Source organism: Protopterus annectens, chromosome 5.part0 (genome assembly GCF_019279795.1).
Source record: "Protopterus annectens isolate FY-2018-M chromosome 5.part0, PAN1.0, whole genome shotgun sequence".
NCBI lineage: Eukaryota > Metazoa > Chordata > Ceratodontiformes > Protopteridae > Protopterus > Protopterus annectens.
This window is the reverse complement of record NC_056735.1, coordinates 887,740,028-887,752,952: the sequence shown is the minus strand read 5'-3', so window position 1 is coordinate 887,752,952 and position 12,925 is coordinate 887,740,028. Positions and strand designations below refer to the sequence as shown.

The 12,925-nt window shown below is 36.3% G+C and overlaps 1 protein-coding gene across 1 annotated transcript; it reads left to right on the top strand.

The window, feature by feature from the left end:
* Window positions 1–1,003: 1,003 nt before the first annotated feature.
* Window positions 1,004–1,993, top strand: LOC122802257 (olfactory receptor 142-like). The gene has a single exon (XM_044071910.1). It carries the CDS (start codon window positions 1,004–1,006, stop codon window positions 1,991–1,993), a length of 990 nt encoding a protein of 329 aa, XP_043927845.1.
* The last annotated feature ends 10,932 nt before the right edge of the window (window positions 1,994–12,925 follow it).

Sequence of the window (12,925 nt, the reverse complement as noted above, 5' to 3'; positions counted from 1 at the left end):
AGGTTATATTTCACAGATACAATACTGTCTTATTACAGTTATAGGGCTGTTACTATACAATATAAGTATGGTTTTACAGACTTATTAAAGTGTTATAGACATGCAGATAATCATCAACTCAGAGTAAAATATACAGCCAAATGCAAAGACTGTTAAAGCATACTCTAAAAAGTGATAATCAGAATATTTACACATACAAAACAGCTTATTACACATTATTATATACAGTTATAGCTTATTACACATTATTATATACAGTTATATTTGGTTTTGTACACTCAGAGCATGTTTACACCAGGGTGTATGAACAGTGTAGGCAATGTAATAGGAGTTACTTTTAACTGTCTCATGAATTGTATTGCATTGGGCTGGTATAGTAAGATTTCCATTAAACTGTGAGAAGGCTGACACTGATCTAATTTCTAGAGGCAAAAAGTGTTTCTCAAATACAAGATAAATTGCAAGAGACAACAACTCCATCAGCATAAGAATGTCTCAGAATGGGGCAGAGTAAATAGACAAATGCACTTTATCTTCTGTTAACACAAATATATTGTACAATAAAAAATCTGCTATAATATATAAACAAAATAGCTTAAAAATACATGAATAACAATGCTCCAGCTTACGTGCTTGTAGTTCTAACAAAATATATATGTCATTATTTTATTTTATTTTATTTTAATTTATTTATTTCTTAACTGGAAAATTCACTAGCTACAAGTTCTCTTTTCACAGGCAACTTGGAAGCATTGTCTCTTAAGTGACTTGCTCAGAGTCACAAAATATTCAAAGGAAATCTAAGGAAATCATACCTTGGACTACAAGAAGCACTTATGCATACTTACTAAATAAGAAAAGCCAACTTATTGATAAAAACATAAATGTAGAAAAAGCTTCTATAGCAGATATGTTAAGGACTATAATGTCAAAATATTGTCATACCTTACCAAATTCTCATTTTGATGAACCATTAGGTAATGCTGAATAAATAAACACAGCGATGAACAAATCATATGTTACTACAATCAGACTGAAGTTTGATGACATGGAAAACATGAAGGCATTCTACCTATTTTGTTCATTGTCTCTGTATTTTTGTACAGTCTTTATTAATACGTTACTCATATCTGCAGTTATGTTTGAAAGAGCACTCCAAGAACCCATGTATGTATTTTTCAGTAACCTACTATTTAATGGAATTATTATTAGCACAGCTTTTTTACCAAAATTAACTAATGATATTTTGTCAGAAACAAAAAATATTTCTTTGTTTGGCTGCTATGCTCAAACATTCAGCATTCATTTTTGTATCATCACTGAACTATTACTTCTAACCATTATGGCATATGACCGCTATATAGCTATCTGTTACCCATTAAGATATTCAATGATTATGACAGATATCAATGTATGCAGACTTTCACTATGTGCATGGTTCTGCTCCTTTTTGATAAATATAGCTGGACTTATTTTAGTCATACAACTACCAGTGTGCGGTTTTGTCATAGATAAGCCCTACTGTGATTATTTCTCTGTTTTAAAATTATCTTGCACTGAATATTTCATTAATAATGTTTATTCATCAGTTATAACTGCAGTTGTTGTTGTAGTTCCATTGATAATCATTGCATATTCTTATATCAAAATAATTCAGATCTGTTTACAGAAATCCAAAGAATCTAATGGGAAAGCCCTCAAGACATGTTTTACTCATGTAATTGTTTTTGTGGTATATATGATTGGTGTTCTCTTCATGGTAATCCAGCAACGTTTGGCCACAAATAATGTTCCTCATAGTGTATACACATTCTTGTCATTGGAATTTTTATTAATCCCTCCCATTGCCAATCCAGTCATTTATGGACTACGAACTGCCAAGGTTAAACTTGCAGTTATACATCTAATCACAAAACTGACAAAGGGGATGTGTACAATGACACATGACAATAAAAAGGGTTGCATTACAAGACGCACTCGACATTCTCAATAAATACCCCCCCCCCCAAAAAAAAACTAAACCTGGAATGGAATAGAATGAATGCATTTTTTATTTACCAACATTTTCTTATGAAGCACAGTGCACCATTTAGCTTTCAGAAATATAGTAAATGTCTTGAGAAAAAAATAAACATACATTTGAGAGGTAAAATCTAGTTTTGATCTGTCATTCAGAGCCATGAAGAATAGTAGAAACACTTTCAGTAGTTAATACACTTCCCATTTCTAACACTTGAAAATGATACGGTTGCAAATATTTCTTGGCCTTCATTCAGCTCTGTTGGTTTGCTCACATTTTGTTTTTCTTATTTGGACTGATTTGCTTGTGAGCTACCTTTAGCAGGAGTGGGTGCTGTTTGTTTGTTTGTTTTGCACGGTTGCAAATATATTATCTTTGTATTACCAAAAATTCATATTTAGAAATAATGGCCTGTGTATTTAGGGATCAGATATAACATAACTGCTTCAGACTGACATGATCTGGTTATTTCTTTTCTATTTATACAGCTGTGTGTGAATTTGAATTGTCCATGTTAATAAGCTAGAATTGTGGAAGTGTGATACCACTATTCATGTATCACTTACTTAGTACAAAGCTATGCCTGGTATTCACAGTCTGGGATTTTGCACGTGCCTAGTGATTATCTGAGAGGAGCACTCCTAGATGGATATGTAAATAAGCTCAGTGTAGGTCATTTGCAATGAATGGGCACAAGCAACGCTCTTTTTAAAAGCATGCCCATTTATGGCAAAAATGTAAAGTATATAAAATTCAGCATCAGGAACTTGCAAATTAGTACATAAAACCCAGAAGCTTCATATTATTTTGTTGCTTTTTTGAGCACAGTGGGTGAGTGAAGCTAATTTCTCATTTGGAGTGTGTAAGGCAAGTGGCAGAAAGAACAGTATTTGTAATTGAAATTTTTAAAAAAATAAACAATTGTATAAGGGCTATCCTTATGTGGACACCACAGTGGTTTTATTAAATAATAGAAAGGGGGAAGATAGGAAGTATTAAAATGGGATACAAACAAAGAAGGGAAAACACAAGGAAAATTTCAAGAATGTTTATGTTGTATGAGGTGGGAGAGGAGGGGACACCATGTTTTTGTCAAAGGATAGACATCCCTAATTTTTTTTTTTTTTTTGTTAATATGACAGTGTGGGTGGCCAGTAGGTAAAAGGATAACAGACAAAGGATAAGGGAAGAAGATCTGAGGAAGAAATGGTGCAGGAGTCTCTAGTTCACAGAGCCTCAAACACATCCACTGCCAGATGGTTATGCAGTGGAGACCCCTCATGTTGAGTTAGTGCAGTGGTCAGTGCTGAAGAGAGACTTTGACAGGCTGACTCCATCCATCCACTACTATGTCCAGTATGACCTCTACCAAGCTGTGAAGCCCCTTTCAGTGAGGCTTTCCTGGCTGCCACATGCCAGGGTGGCTGCAGGATTAGTGCCACCACCAGTAAAGTGAGTGCTAGAGCTGCTTTCTGTTTTTCCTGCTCCAGTTTGTTTTCTGTTTTTAGAAATCTGCTTGGCCTGGTGTTTTTGTTCTATGTGAGATACAGACACTTAAATTATCAAGTCTGCATATGTTACATGTTTTCTCATTTGTTAAATTGTTTCTTGACTCAAACTTAAATACAAAGTAAATGTCTGGGTCTTTGTTTTTTTCTTTTTTTGAAAAGATTTCAAGCCTGCATAAACTAAAAGTGCTGTTGGTAATTCCCTGCTAGTTTTTCCCACCTGCCCTCCCCTTTTTGATCTGCTTTTTAAAGCTGGTGATTTTAAGCTGCACACCCTTACTGTAAATTGAGCTTAATAAGCTCCTCCCTTTATACATTGCTGTTGATATCTTGAATTATTTATTTGCCTTTCCTCATGCTTATATTGAAAAAGTGCATTTTGCCTCTCATTGCTCTAATTTATTTGCTCTGAATTCATTATCTAGCTAGCTGTTGGATAAAGTATTGTATTTTTACACTCTAGCAAACACTTGTTTTTACATCATCCACTGCAATAGGAAGTTGCTTGGTCCTTTTAGGTTGGGGAAACACATGAGATTGCTGTATATAATTTTATTGGCTGGAGGGCTTATTAATCAGTTTACCATATTTTAAGTGCCTTCATAAATTATGTAGAATTGCGTGGCTCTTGGCTCATTCATCCAGACATTTATAAGCTGTTTACAAGTATACCGCTGCATCAGTATCTTTAAGTTTGTTTGTGGCAACAATCTGTATCTTTTAAGTTTGTCTGTTGTAGCATTTCACTCCAGACACTCCTTTCTATGCTTTTACATTAGGAGGACTAGGATTATTCATCTTTCTGAGTTGGCAAGCACACAAAAGGGATCTAAGTATGTTTTTGTACTCCTCTTATATATTGTGACTGTACTTTAGCAGTTTCAAAAAAAATTGCTGTCGGCTGCTGCTGCTTTAAGTAGTTCATTGCACTGCATTACATTGCATCTGTTAGTTGTAGGGCTGTTGTAGGTTATTTGTGTGGTCTTGTTGCACATGGGCTCCAAACCAGTTATTCTAAATTAAGAAAGAGTTTGCCATTTTGTAAGCTGTAAGATGAAATCTTTTAAAAATTCGTACATAGCATGGTTTTGGAATTATTGATGCAAATATGAACAAGCAATATTTGATGCCTAGGGACGTCAGTAGGAGTTAACTGCAGATGTACCTGGAGGCATCACTTGAATGTAATGAGTTAAGAATAAGTACACACCAAAACTGGTCAAATAGTATGTGCTACTCCATGTCCAATTAACTGCAGGCAAAGCCGCATACACCATCATAGCTAGCTATAGATCCCCTACCATGGAACAGGAAAAGCATACCACATACCTGGACTTAAGGGAGTCACTTGCCATATAGCCCAACAGTGTACTCATGGGTGATTTTAATTATCCTGCCATTGACTGGGAATCATGCATGACCACAAACATGCTGTCTCAGATGTCCTTGGAAATGCAAATGCTCTGATACAGCTAGCTAGCAGACCCACAAGAGGCTCAAATGTCATAGACATAGTATTAACATGGGAGAGCATTGAACCCCCCAATGTAATGTCCTCACTGGTAAGATCAGAAGATAAATTAGTCTTGTTCAATGTAATTATAAGACCAAATACCCTATCAAGCTCAAAAATGCTTAAGAATTTTTCAAAAACAAACTACCTCCTACTAAGTGATGGTATAAGAAGTTTCAAACCCCCTCAAATGCAGATAACATGGACTCCTATGCAGAGGTGTACACCAATGCCCTGTATAACCTCTTAAAAAGTTGTATAGAATTGGCTGTACCCGACCGGATTAAAACCAGGTCTTGCTGAAAAAACAAGCCACCCTGGCGGACCCCCAGTATAAACAGAGTATACAAGTAGAGAAAGACACTAATGCCCAAGAACAAGAGAGAACTGGCTCAAGAGAAGAAGAAATCTCTCTCTCTAGCTTAAACAAACAAATTAAAGATCTTGAAAACAAATTATGAAATTTCAGTTCTTAATAGGGGTTTAAAGTTTATTCCTACAGTTGTACCTACAGAGTATGAGATTAAATGTGATTTTTTTTAATTTGTTAGAAAACTGCATTTGATGGACTATTTTAAATGAAATGAAAAAAGCATGCAAGAAAGGGAAGGGTATGAAAGTCCAGGAAGAAAGTGATTCTGACTTAAGTGATGTGAGCTTTTACTCGTGTATGTCAGAATGTGAATCTAATGCATATTGTAATTTTAACACAGAGGAAGTTATATACAAAAGTGACTTTATACCCCCTTTTAGGAATGAAATAATACAACAATTTTCAACTTATTTCACAAATGTGGAATGCATTGACTTGGCAAGCTCCCTGTCCTGCATTAGGGTTATGTACCTCTCCTATCTGCTGACCAGGATTTCTGATAAACAATGGTACCTGTTGCCTTTTCCTACAATAAGGAATAGAAGCCAACCTCTCCCAGAGTTCATCCCCTCAAGAAAGCAAGAAAGTATGTTAGCTGCTTTATGTAAAGTATGTTTGTCTAAACATTAGGTTCATTTAATAACCCTCCATTACCAGGATAGCCAGCAGCCATACTCTTTTCTACTTCTTTACTCCCCCTCTCGCAGCCTTCACCTTGCTTTACTATTTTCCTCCCCTACTACTAGATCCACTTCTTTCTTTCCAGTTGTTAATATTGTACTATAGCTTTTACCCACTAGATGGGACCCTCTTCCTTATTCATCTATTCCACTCCCTCATTTTTGAAACACTCAGGAAACTAGTTTTACCTTACTTATTTCATTGCACATAACTAGTTGTACACCTTACGTATTTCTGCCTAGACCTACTTTAAGCTTCCATTTTTCACCTTCATCTACCTATCGACCCAACCTACCCAGACTATTACTGCATCTATCACCTCCTTTACTTGCCTGCACCTAAACTTACCTCTAGCAGTCAGCATTTCCACTGATTGTTTTTCACAGGCTGGTTTTCCTCCTTACTTGGCTCTTCCTGCTCCATTAGCCCTGCAGGCTCACTCCGCTCCCCTACCCCCAAATTTCACCCACCCCCACTGCATCTAGCCTTATATCTCACTAACCACTCCTACTCCCCTAACAGCCAATCACATTCCACACTTCGTTAAGGTTTTCTCTCTAGCTTACCACTCCCCCCATTACATCTTCTACTCTTACCTTCTCACGCCCGACTCTATACTTCTTAAGCACTATGCCTGTTTCACCTACATCCCCATACCTTACACCCCTACTTCTTTTCTTAATTCTCCCTCTCCTTTTCCTTCTGTATATCTTAACCACCTATGAACATCTTCACTGCTCTAACTTCCACCAGCCCTCAAAACAAACATCTCTTCCTGCTCTATCAACCACCCTGAAACACGTAAACATAACATGCACAAGCAACTATTTCCACCCAGTGTATCACAGAGCCACCCATATTTCCTACACAAACACACTAAAGTCAAGAGCACATAACTTACTGAATCTTGCTCTTCATCCCAACCCTGGCCCTACCAATAACACCCCTACCAACACAATCAGTCCTTGTAATGCTTCCATACACAACCCTACAAAGCCTCCTAGCTCTCTCTTATTAGGTCACTTAAATATATGTAGTATTAACAATAAAATAACTCACCTTCATTCCCTACTTGAGGTACATAACTTTGACATTCTATGTTTAACTGAGACATGGCTAAAACCATCTACCCAGGACTACGAAATCACTCCTCCAGGATATAGTATTTTAAGAACTGATCGCCCTAACAAGAAGGGAGGTGGCATGGCCTTAATATATAAAACAGGGCTCCAACTTACAATACTAGGCAATTGTCCTCCAGCTAATACCAATTCCAAAATTCTTTTCATCAAGCTACAACTAAATACTTCTAAGTCCATCTATATTTTATGCTCATATCTTCCTTCCTTGAAAACATCCTCAGCTGGCTGTCCACTAACTATCCTCAAGAAACCATTGTCCTAGGCAACTTTAATATTGATTGGAATACCTGTAGTAATGATAACCCTTCTAACCACATAAACCTTCATGGCTTCTCTCAAATTGTCACTTCACCCACTCAAATCCATAAACCCACCAACAAAGAATCAATCCTTGATTGGATCCTTATAAATACTCAGTCCCAATCTACATGGTAGGCATCCTCCCCAATGACATGAGTGATCACTCTTTAACTTATTTAATTCAACATAAGACCAATACACCCTGTCCTATAACCTACAGAGCTTCTCGCTCCAATAAACACTTTAACCCTGAACGTTTCCAAAATGAACTGAGCCTATGCAACTGGTCACCCTTGAAACACCTCCAACTAGAGAAAGCAGTAGCTTACTTCAATTATAAGTTCCTTGAAATCCTCAACTTCCACGTCCCTTCCTGTACCCTTAGGAATCGGACCAAAACTGCACCATGGCTTACAAAAGAAACCAAAGATTTTGCTGAGAAACAAATTTTGGTCTAGATGGTGTTCTTCAAAGGACCCATCTGATCACATAAAATTTAAACAACTTAGAAACTCTACTAAAGCATCTATTCTATTAGACAAAAAAACTTCTTCTTTCAACTCCAGCAAACTAACCAACAAAGCCCACAGAAATTCTCGTCAGGGATCAATAGACTCCTTCATCCAGGCAGCACTAAGACACACACACCCTCTGGAATAATGCAAGTCACTCCCAATCAAATTGCTGACTCCTTCAACAACTTCTTTACTGAAGCTATCCAGTATCTTGCCAACTCACTACCTCCTGTATCCACAAATCCGCCCCCCTCCTCCTTTACCTCTCCACCCACTTTCCAACTCCAACCTGTCCCTACTGCCCTCATCTGTACCCTACTACAAAAACTCAAACCCTCTACCCCCTCAGCAGACCTACTACCTGCTAATTATCTTCAAATTGCAACCCAAGTTATTGCTTAATCTATCTCAATCCTAATTAACAGAACCATAAAAGAAGGTACCATCCCAACCATCTGGAAAATCTCACATATTATCCCCCTTCATAAGGGTGGGAACTCTACAGAACTTTCCAACTTTTGTCCAGTTGTCCAACTCTCTCCCTTAGCTAAAATCATTGAAAAATGCATCCACCGCCAACTACTTGACCACCTTCTCTGAAATGGCCTATTAGCTAGCTCTCAGCATGGCTTTTGACCCTTCCATAGCACTACTACTGCCCTCCTTTCATTTACTGACCACATCAACAAAACCCATAACAATAATATCCTGCCCTCTGCTATCTTCGTTGATCTTTCAAAAGTGTTTGACATGGTTAATCATCAAATACTTTTGAATTTTCTGAAATCTCTCTCACTTGACACTCAAGCACTACAGTGGATCAAGTCCTACTTAGATAATAGGCAGCAGGCAGTGCTCTGGGAAAACACTCTATCCACCCCTTCCTGTCTCCCTTGGCATACCCCAAGGATCTATCTTAGGCCCTCTTCTATTCCCCATCTTTATCAACAATCTAGCTATTAGTATTCCCCAAGCTCTAACCATATAATACCCTGATGATTCCACTTTAATCTCCTCAGCTACAACTCCATCTGAACTCCATGCCCTCCCCCAAAGTGTCTTTGAGCTTGTAGAAAATTGTTTTTTACAGCGTTGTCTCCTCCTCAACCCTAAAATGACTAAACTGCTATTTACTCCTACACAAAATCCACACCATTTCACTTCTCTATAAAATCCAAAAACGGCACAGTCATATCTCCAGACACAACAACCAAGCTCTTAGGGGTTACAATTCACCAGAACCTTAACTATGATACTCATATCAATACCACAATAAAATCGGTAAACCGAAAGCTAGGCTCCCTCTCCAAAATTAAGCCCTTCCTCACTCCTGCAGCCAGAACTACTATTGCCCACACCCACCTCATCTCCACTCTCTTCTATGCGTCTCCTATATACACAAATCTATCAAAAACTAACCTCAACAAGCTGTCAATCTTCTACAGCAGTATAGCCAAATTTGCTACTGGCTCCCCATTTAGAACCCACCACTGCCTAAATTTAAACCAACTCGGTTGGCTGGAACTACACAATCAGTTCTTATTTCAGCAACTAATTATTTCCCATAAAATCCTTTATTATCTAGAGAAAACACCAATTCTTACAAATCTTATCAGTCCACACAAAAATCTTTCCAATCTGCGCTCAGCTAATAAACTACTAGTATCCACACATAAACCCAATAATAAAACAGGAGTTTCCCTTTTCTGTAATACTGTGGGTAAACGCTGGAACCTACTGCCTGGTGACCTCACTTGTATCTCCTCTACTTTACTTTTCAAAAAGAAACTTAAATTGTATCTTACTAGCCATTGGCTCTGTCCCTGTACCAACCCTGACTAATACTTTCTCCTCCTTTTTTCAACATCAATAATTTTTCCTAAGCTATTGCACCTTACATTATTGTAACTTCTAAGGTTACTACCTCTAAGTGGGACTTAGCATACCCAAGATAGACTTAACAGACATCCTACCTGCTTCTGCTAGAGGGGTAACTTCCCCTTTACTACTCTCTCCTATTCCTGATTTTCTTCTCTTCTATAACTAGTCTCTTTTCCCATTCCTTACTAATGACTTTGTTGTTCTGGGAATCTCCCTCTTCCTTACTATAACTAGTCTCTTTTCCCATTCCTTACTAATGACTTTGTTGTTCTGGGAATCTCCCTCTTCCTTACTATAACTAGCCTCTTTTCCCATTCCTTACTAATGACTTTGTTGTTCTGGGAATCTCCCTCTTCCTTCTATTACTTTCTCACAGTGTAAAAAAAAAACCTTAATCGTGAAAATAGGGGAAGGGGTATTTTATCTGTATTTTATCTTAACTAAACTTTAATGTATCTGTAACTGAACTTTAATGTTTTGTAACTGTTATTGTATTTTTAATCTTAAAATGTTGTAATTTTAAATATTTTTAATCTTATCTGATCCTTGTGGAGCTTTTCTCCCTGGGCCTCTACTGAAAATGGACATATATCCAGCTAGACTAGCCCGGTCAACAAATGTAAAATAAAATAAATAAATAAAATAAACTTCACTACAATATAGTGTGGAAAAAGAGTTTGAACTTTTGTATAAAACTAAGGCACATATAACATTTAATTTAAGTAAGGAGGAATGGTTAAGCTTGCAACATTTGATATAAAGTTGGTGTTTAAACCAGCAGATAAAGGGGGAAAATTAGTAGTACTTCACTTCTCACATTATTTGAAAATGTGTTATTCACATTTGAATGATGAACACATGTATTAAAAAGTGGGGTTAGAATGTTATAATGAAGCATTAAATCAATATAGGGACTTATTAAGTAAAGGTTTAAGACTGAAATATTTCTCTTATGAGGATGTGCAATACAAATTTAATGCCAAAGATTGTACCATGGCATATTTTTTCTGTGTACTTAAAATACTTAAAAGTATGAAAGACCCATCATGCTCTCCTATTGTGTCGGCATGCAGGTAATTTACTCATAATTTGTCATGCTTTTTGCACAGATATTTGCTGGCTGAGGTTGTAAAATTGCCTGCCTAAATTAAATATATGTTTGAGGTCATGGATACAATAAGAAATATAAAATGGACAAGAAACATGTACTTTATTGCGATAGATGTAGTAAGTTTATACACTAGTATACAACATACATTTGGTATAGAAGCCCTATTATATTTTTTGAAAGATACTCCAAAAACACATTATATCTTGGAATTGATATATTTTGTCTTAATAATAATATTTTGAGAGAATTGTACTATTTGGCATTTTGAAATTGTGGTATCACATATCTGTCTGTTATTTAATCAATTATATTGAAGTTTTGGAAGACTGGCCAATTTGGTTTTCTGTGGCTGAGATTTAACATCTGCTAAGTGTTGTGGAATAAATTAGAGAGCTTGTCAAGTCCTCCAAAGCTAAGTATGAGGAAAAAATAGCCTCCCAAGCTAAGGATAATAACAAGCCATTCTTTAACTACATCCAAAATCTAAAAAAGGAATATCCAGTTATGTGCTGAACTGGTTGTAGATGGCACCACCTATATTCAACTAGTGGTAATAGCCAACCTGCTAGCTGACAGCTTTGGAGCAAACTTCATTTCTCTGTCCCCTCCAGTCACCCCCCTAACTATAAACAAAAATACCACTCAGTCAGTTGAACGAAGCAGCAATAAACTTCTATAAACTCAGAACAAATTTATTTAAAACCAATCTCTAGCGCTTCGGCCACAGCCTTCACAGAGTACAGAAACACAAAAGAACACACCCCTTATATATAACAATTACATCAAGTGCTTCATTTAAATAACAATTAATTACATAAATGCTTTCCAGTTGCATTCCTTATTCATGCCCCTAGGGGCTAAAGTATCATATTTCAAGATAAAAACTGTTTCTTTATAATGCAATTTTTCTTTTAAAATAATCTCATCATTTTCAACAATTTGTTCGAAAACACATGCTTTTACATGACACAACCCCCCCCCCATGAAACATATTAAAATGATAGGCTACAGGACTCTCCATATTGTTCCTTCTAACATCTCTAATATGTTCCTGTAGCCTTTCCCTAAAAGTACGTTTGGTCTCGCCTATATAAAATAGGCTACAACTACATGAAATTGAATAAATCACTCTTTTTGTACTACATGTAAACTAACCAGCTGGGGAAAACTTCAATCTATTAATTTTTTCAAAGGAACTCGATCTATATTCACATACAGAACAACCACCACATGGGACAGTTCCATATATATTTCTCCTTCTCTGTATAATTTCATCAGGGGGCTCATCATTATTATGTACAATCATATCCTTAATATTTCTTCCTTTTTATATGAAATTAAATGATATCTATATAGATTTTTTACCATATTCTTCCCCTTGAGAAGAAAATCCCAGTGGTGATATTTCCAGTACTAACATCTAACTCCAGATCCAAAAATACAACTTTCTTTCCTACTTGTAATCCATCAAAACTCAAACCACAACGATTATTGTTCAATTCTCCAACAAAGGTCTCAACTAAATTTTCACCAGTTTTACACAAAAAAATTAAATCATCAATAAAACGTGCATCAAAAACTACATTATGATTAAAACATTTTTTGATACAAAAATTCAACTTCAAATAAGCCCATTACAAGGCTAGCATACATGGGTGCAATAGATGCACCCATTGCTCTGCCCCGTAGCTGGTGATAAATACATTTATTAAACTCAAAGAAATTGTTTGTTAAATAAAAATGCAATAACTCAATAACATAATAACTCAAAGGGTTGTTCCCTAGAAAAAATAGCTTTATAATATACAGACCTATTTACAACTTGTAAATAGGTCTGTATATTCTAAAGCTATGGAAAATTTTAAGGGACTCTTGTTAAAA

What these genes read in the sequence shown, in the direction of transcription:
- LOC122802257 (XM_044071910.1), top strand. Translation starts at nt 1,004, where the DNA reads ATGAACAAATCATATGTTACTACAATCAGACTGAAGTTTGATGACATG.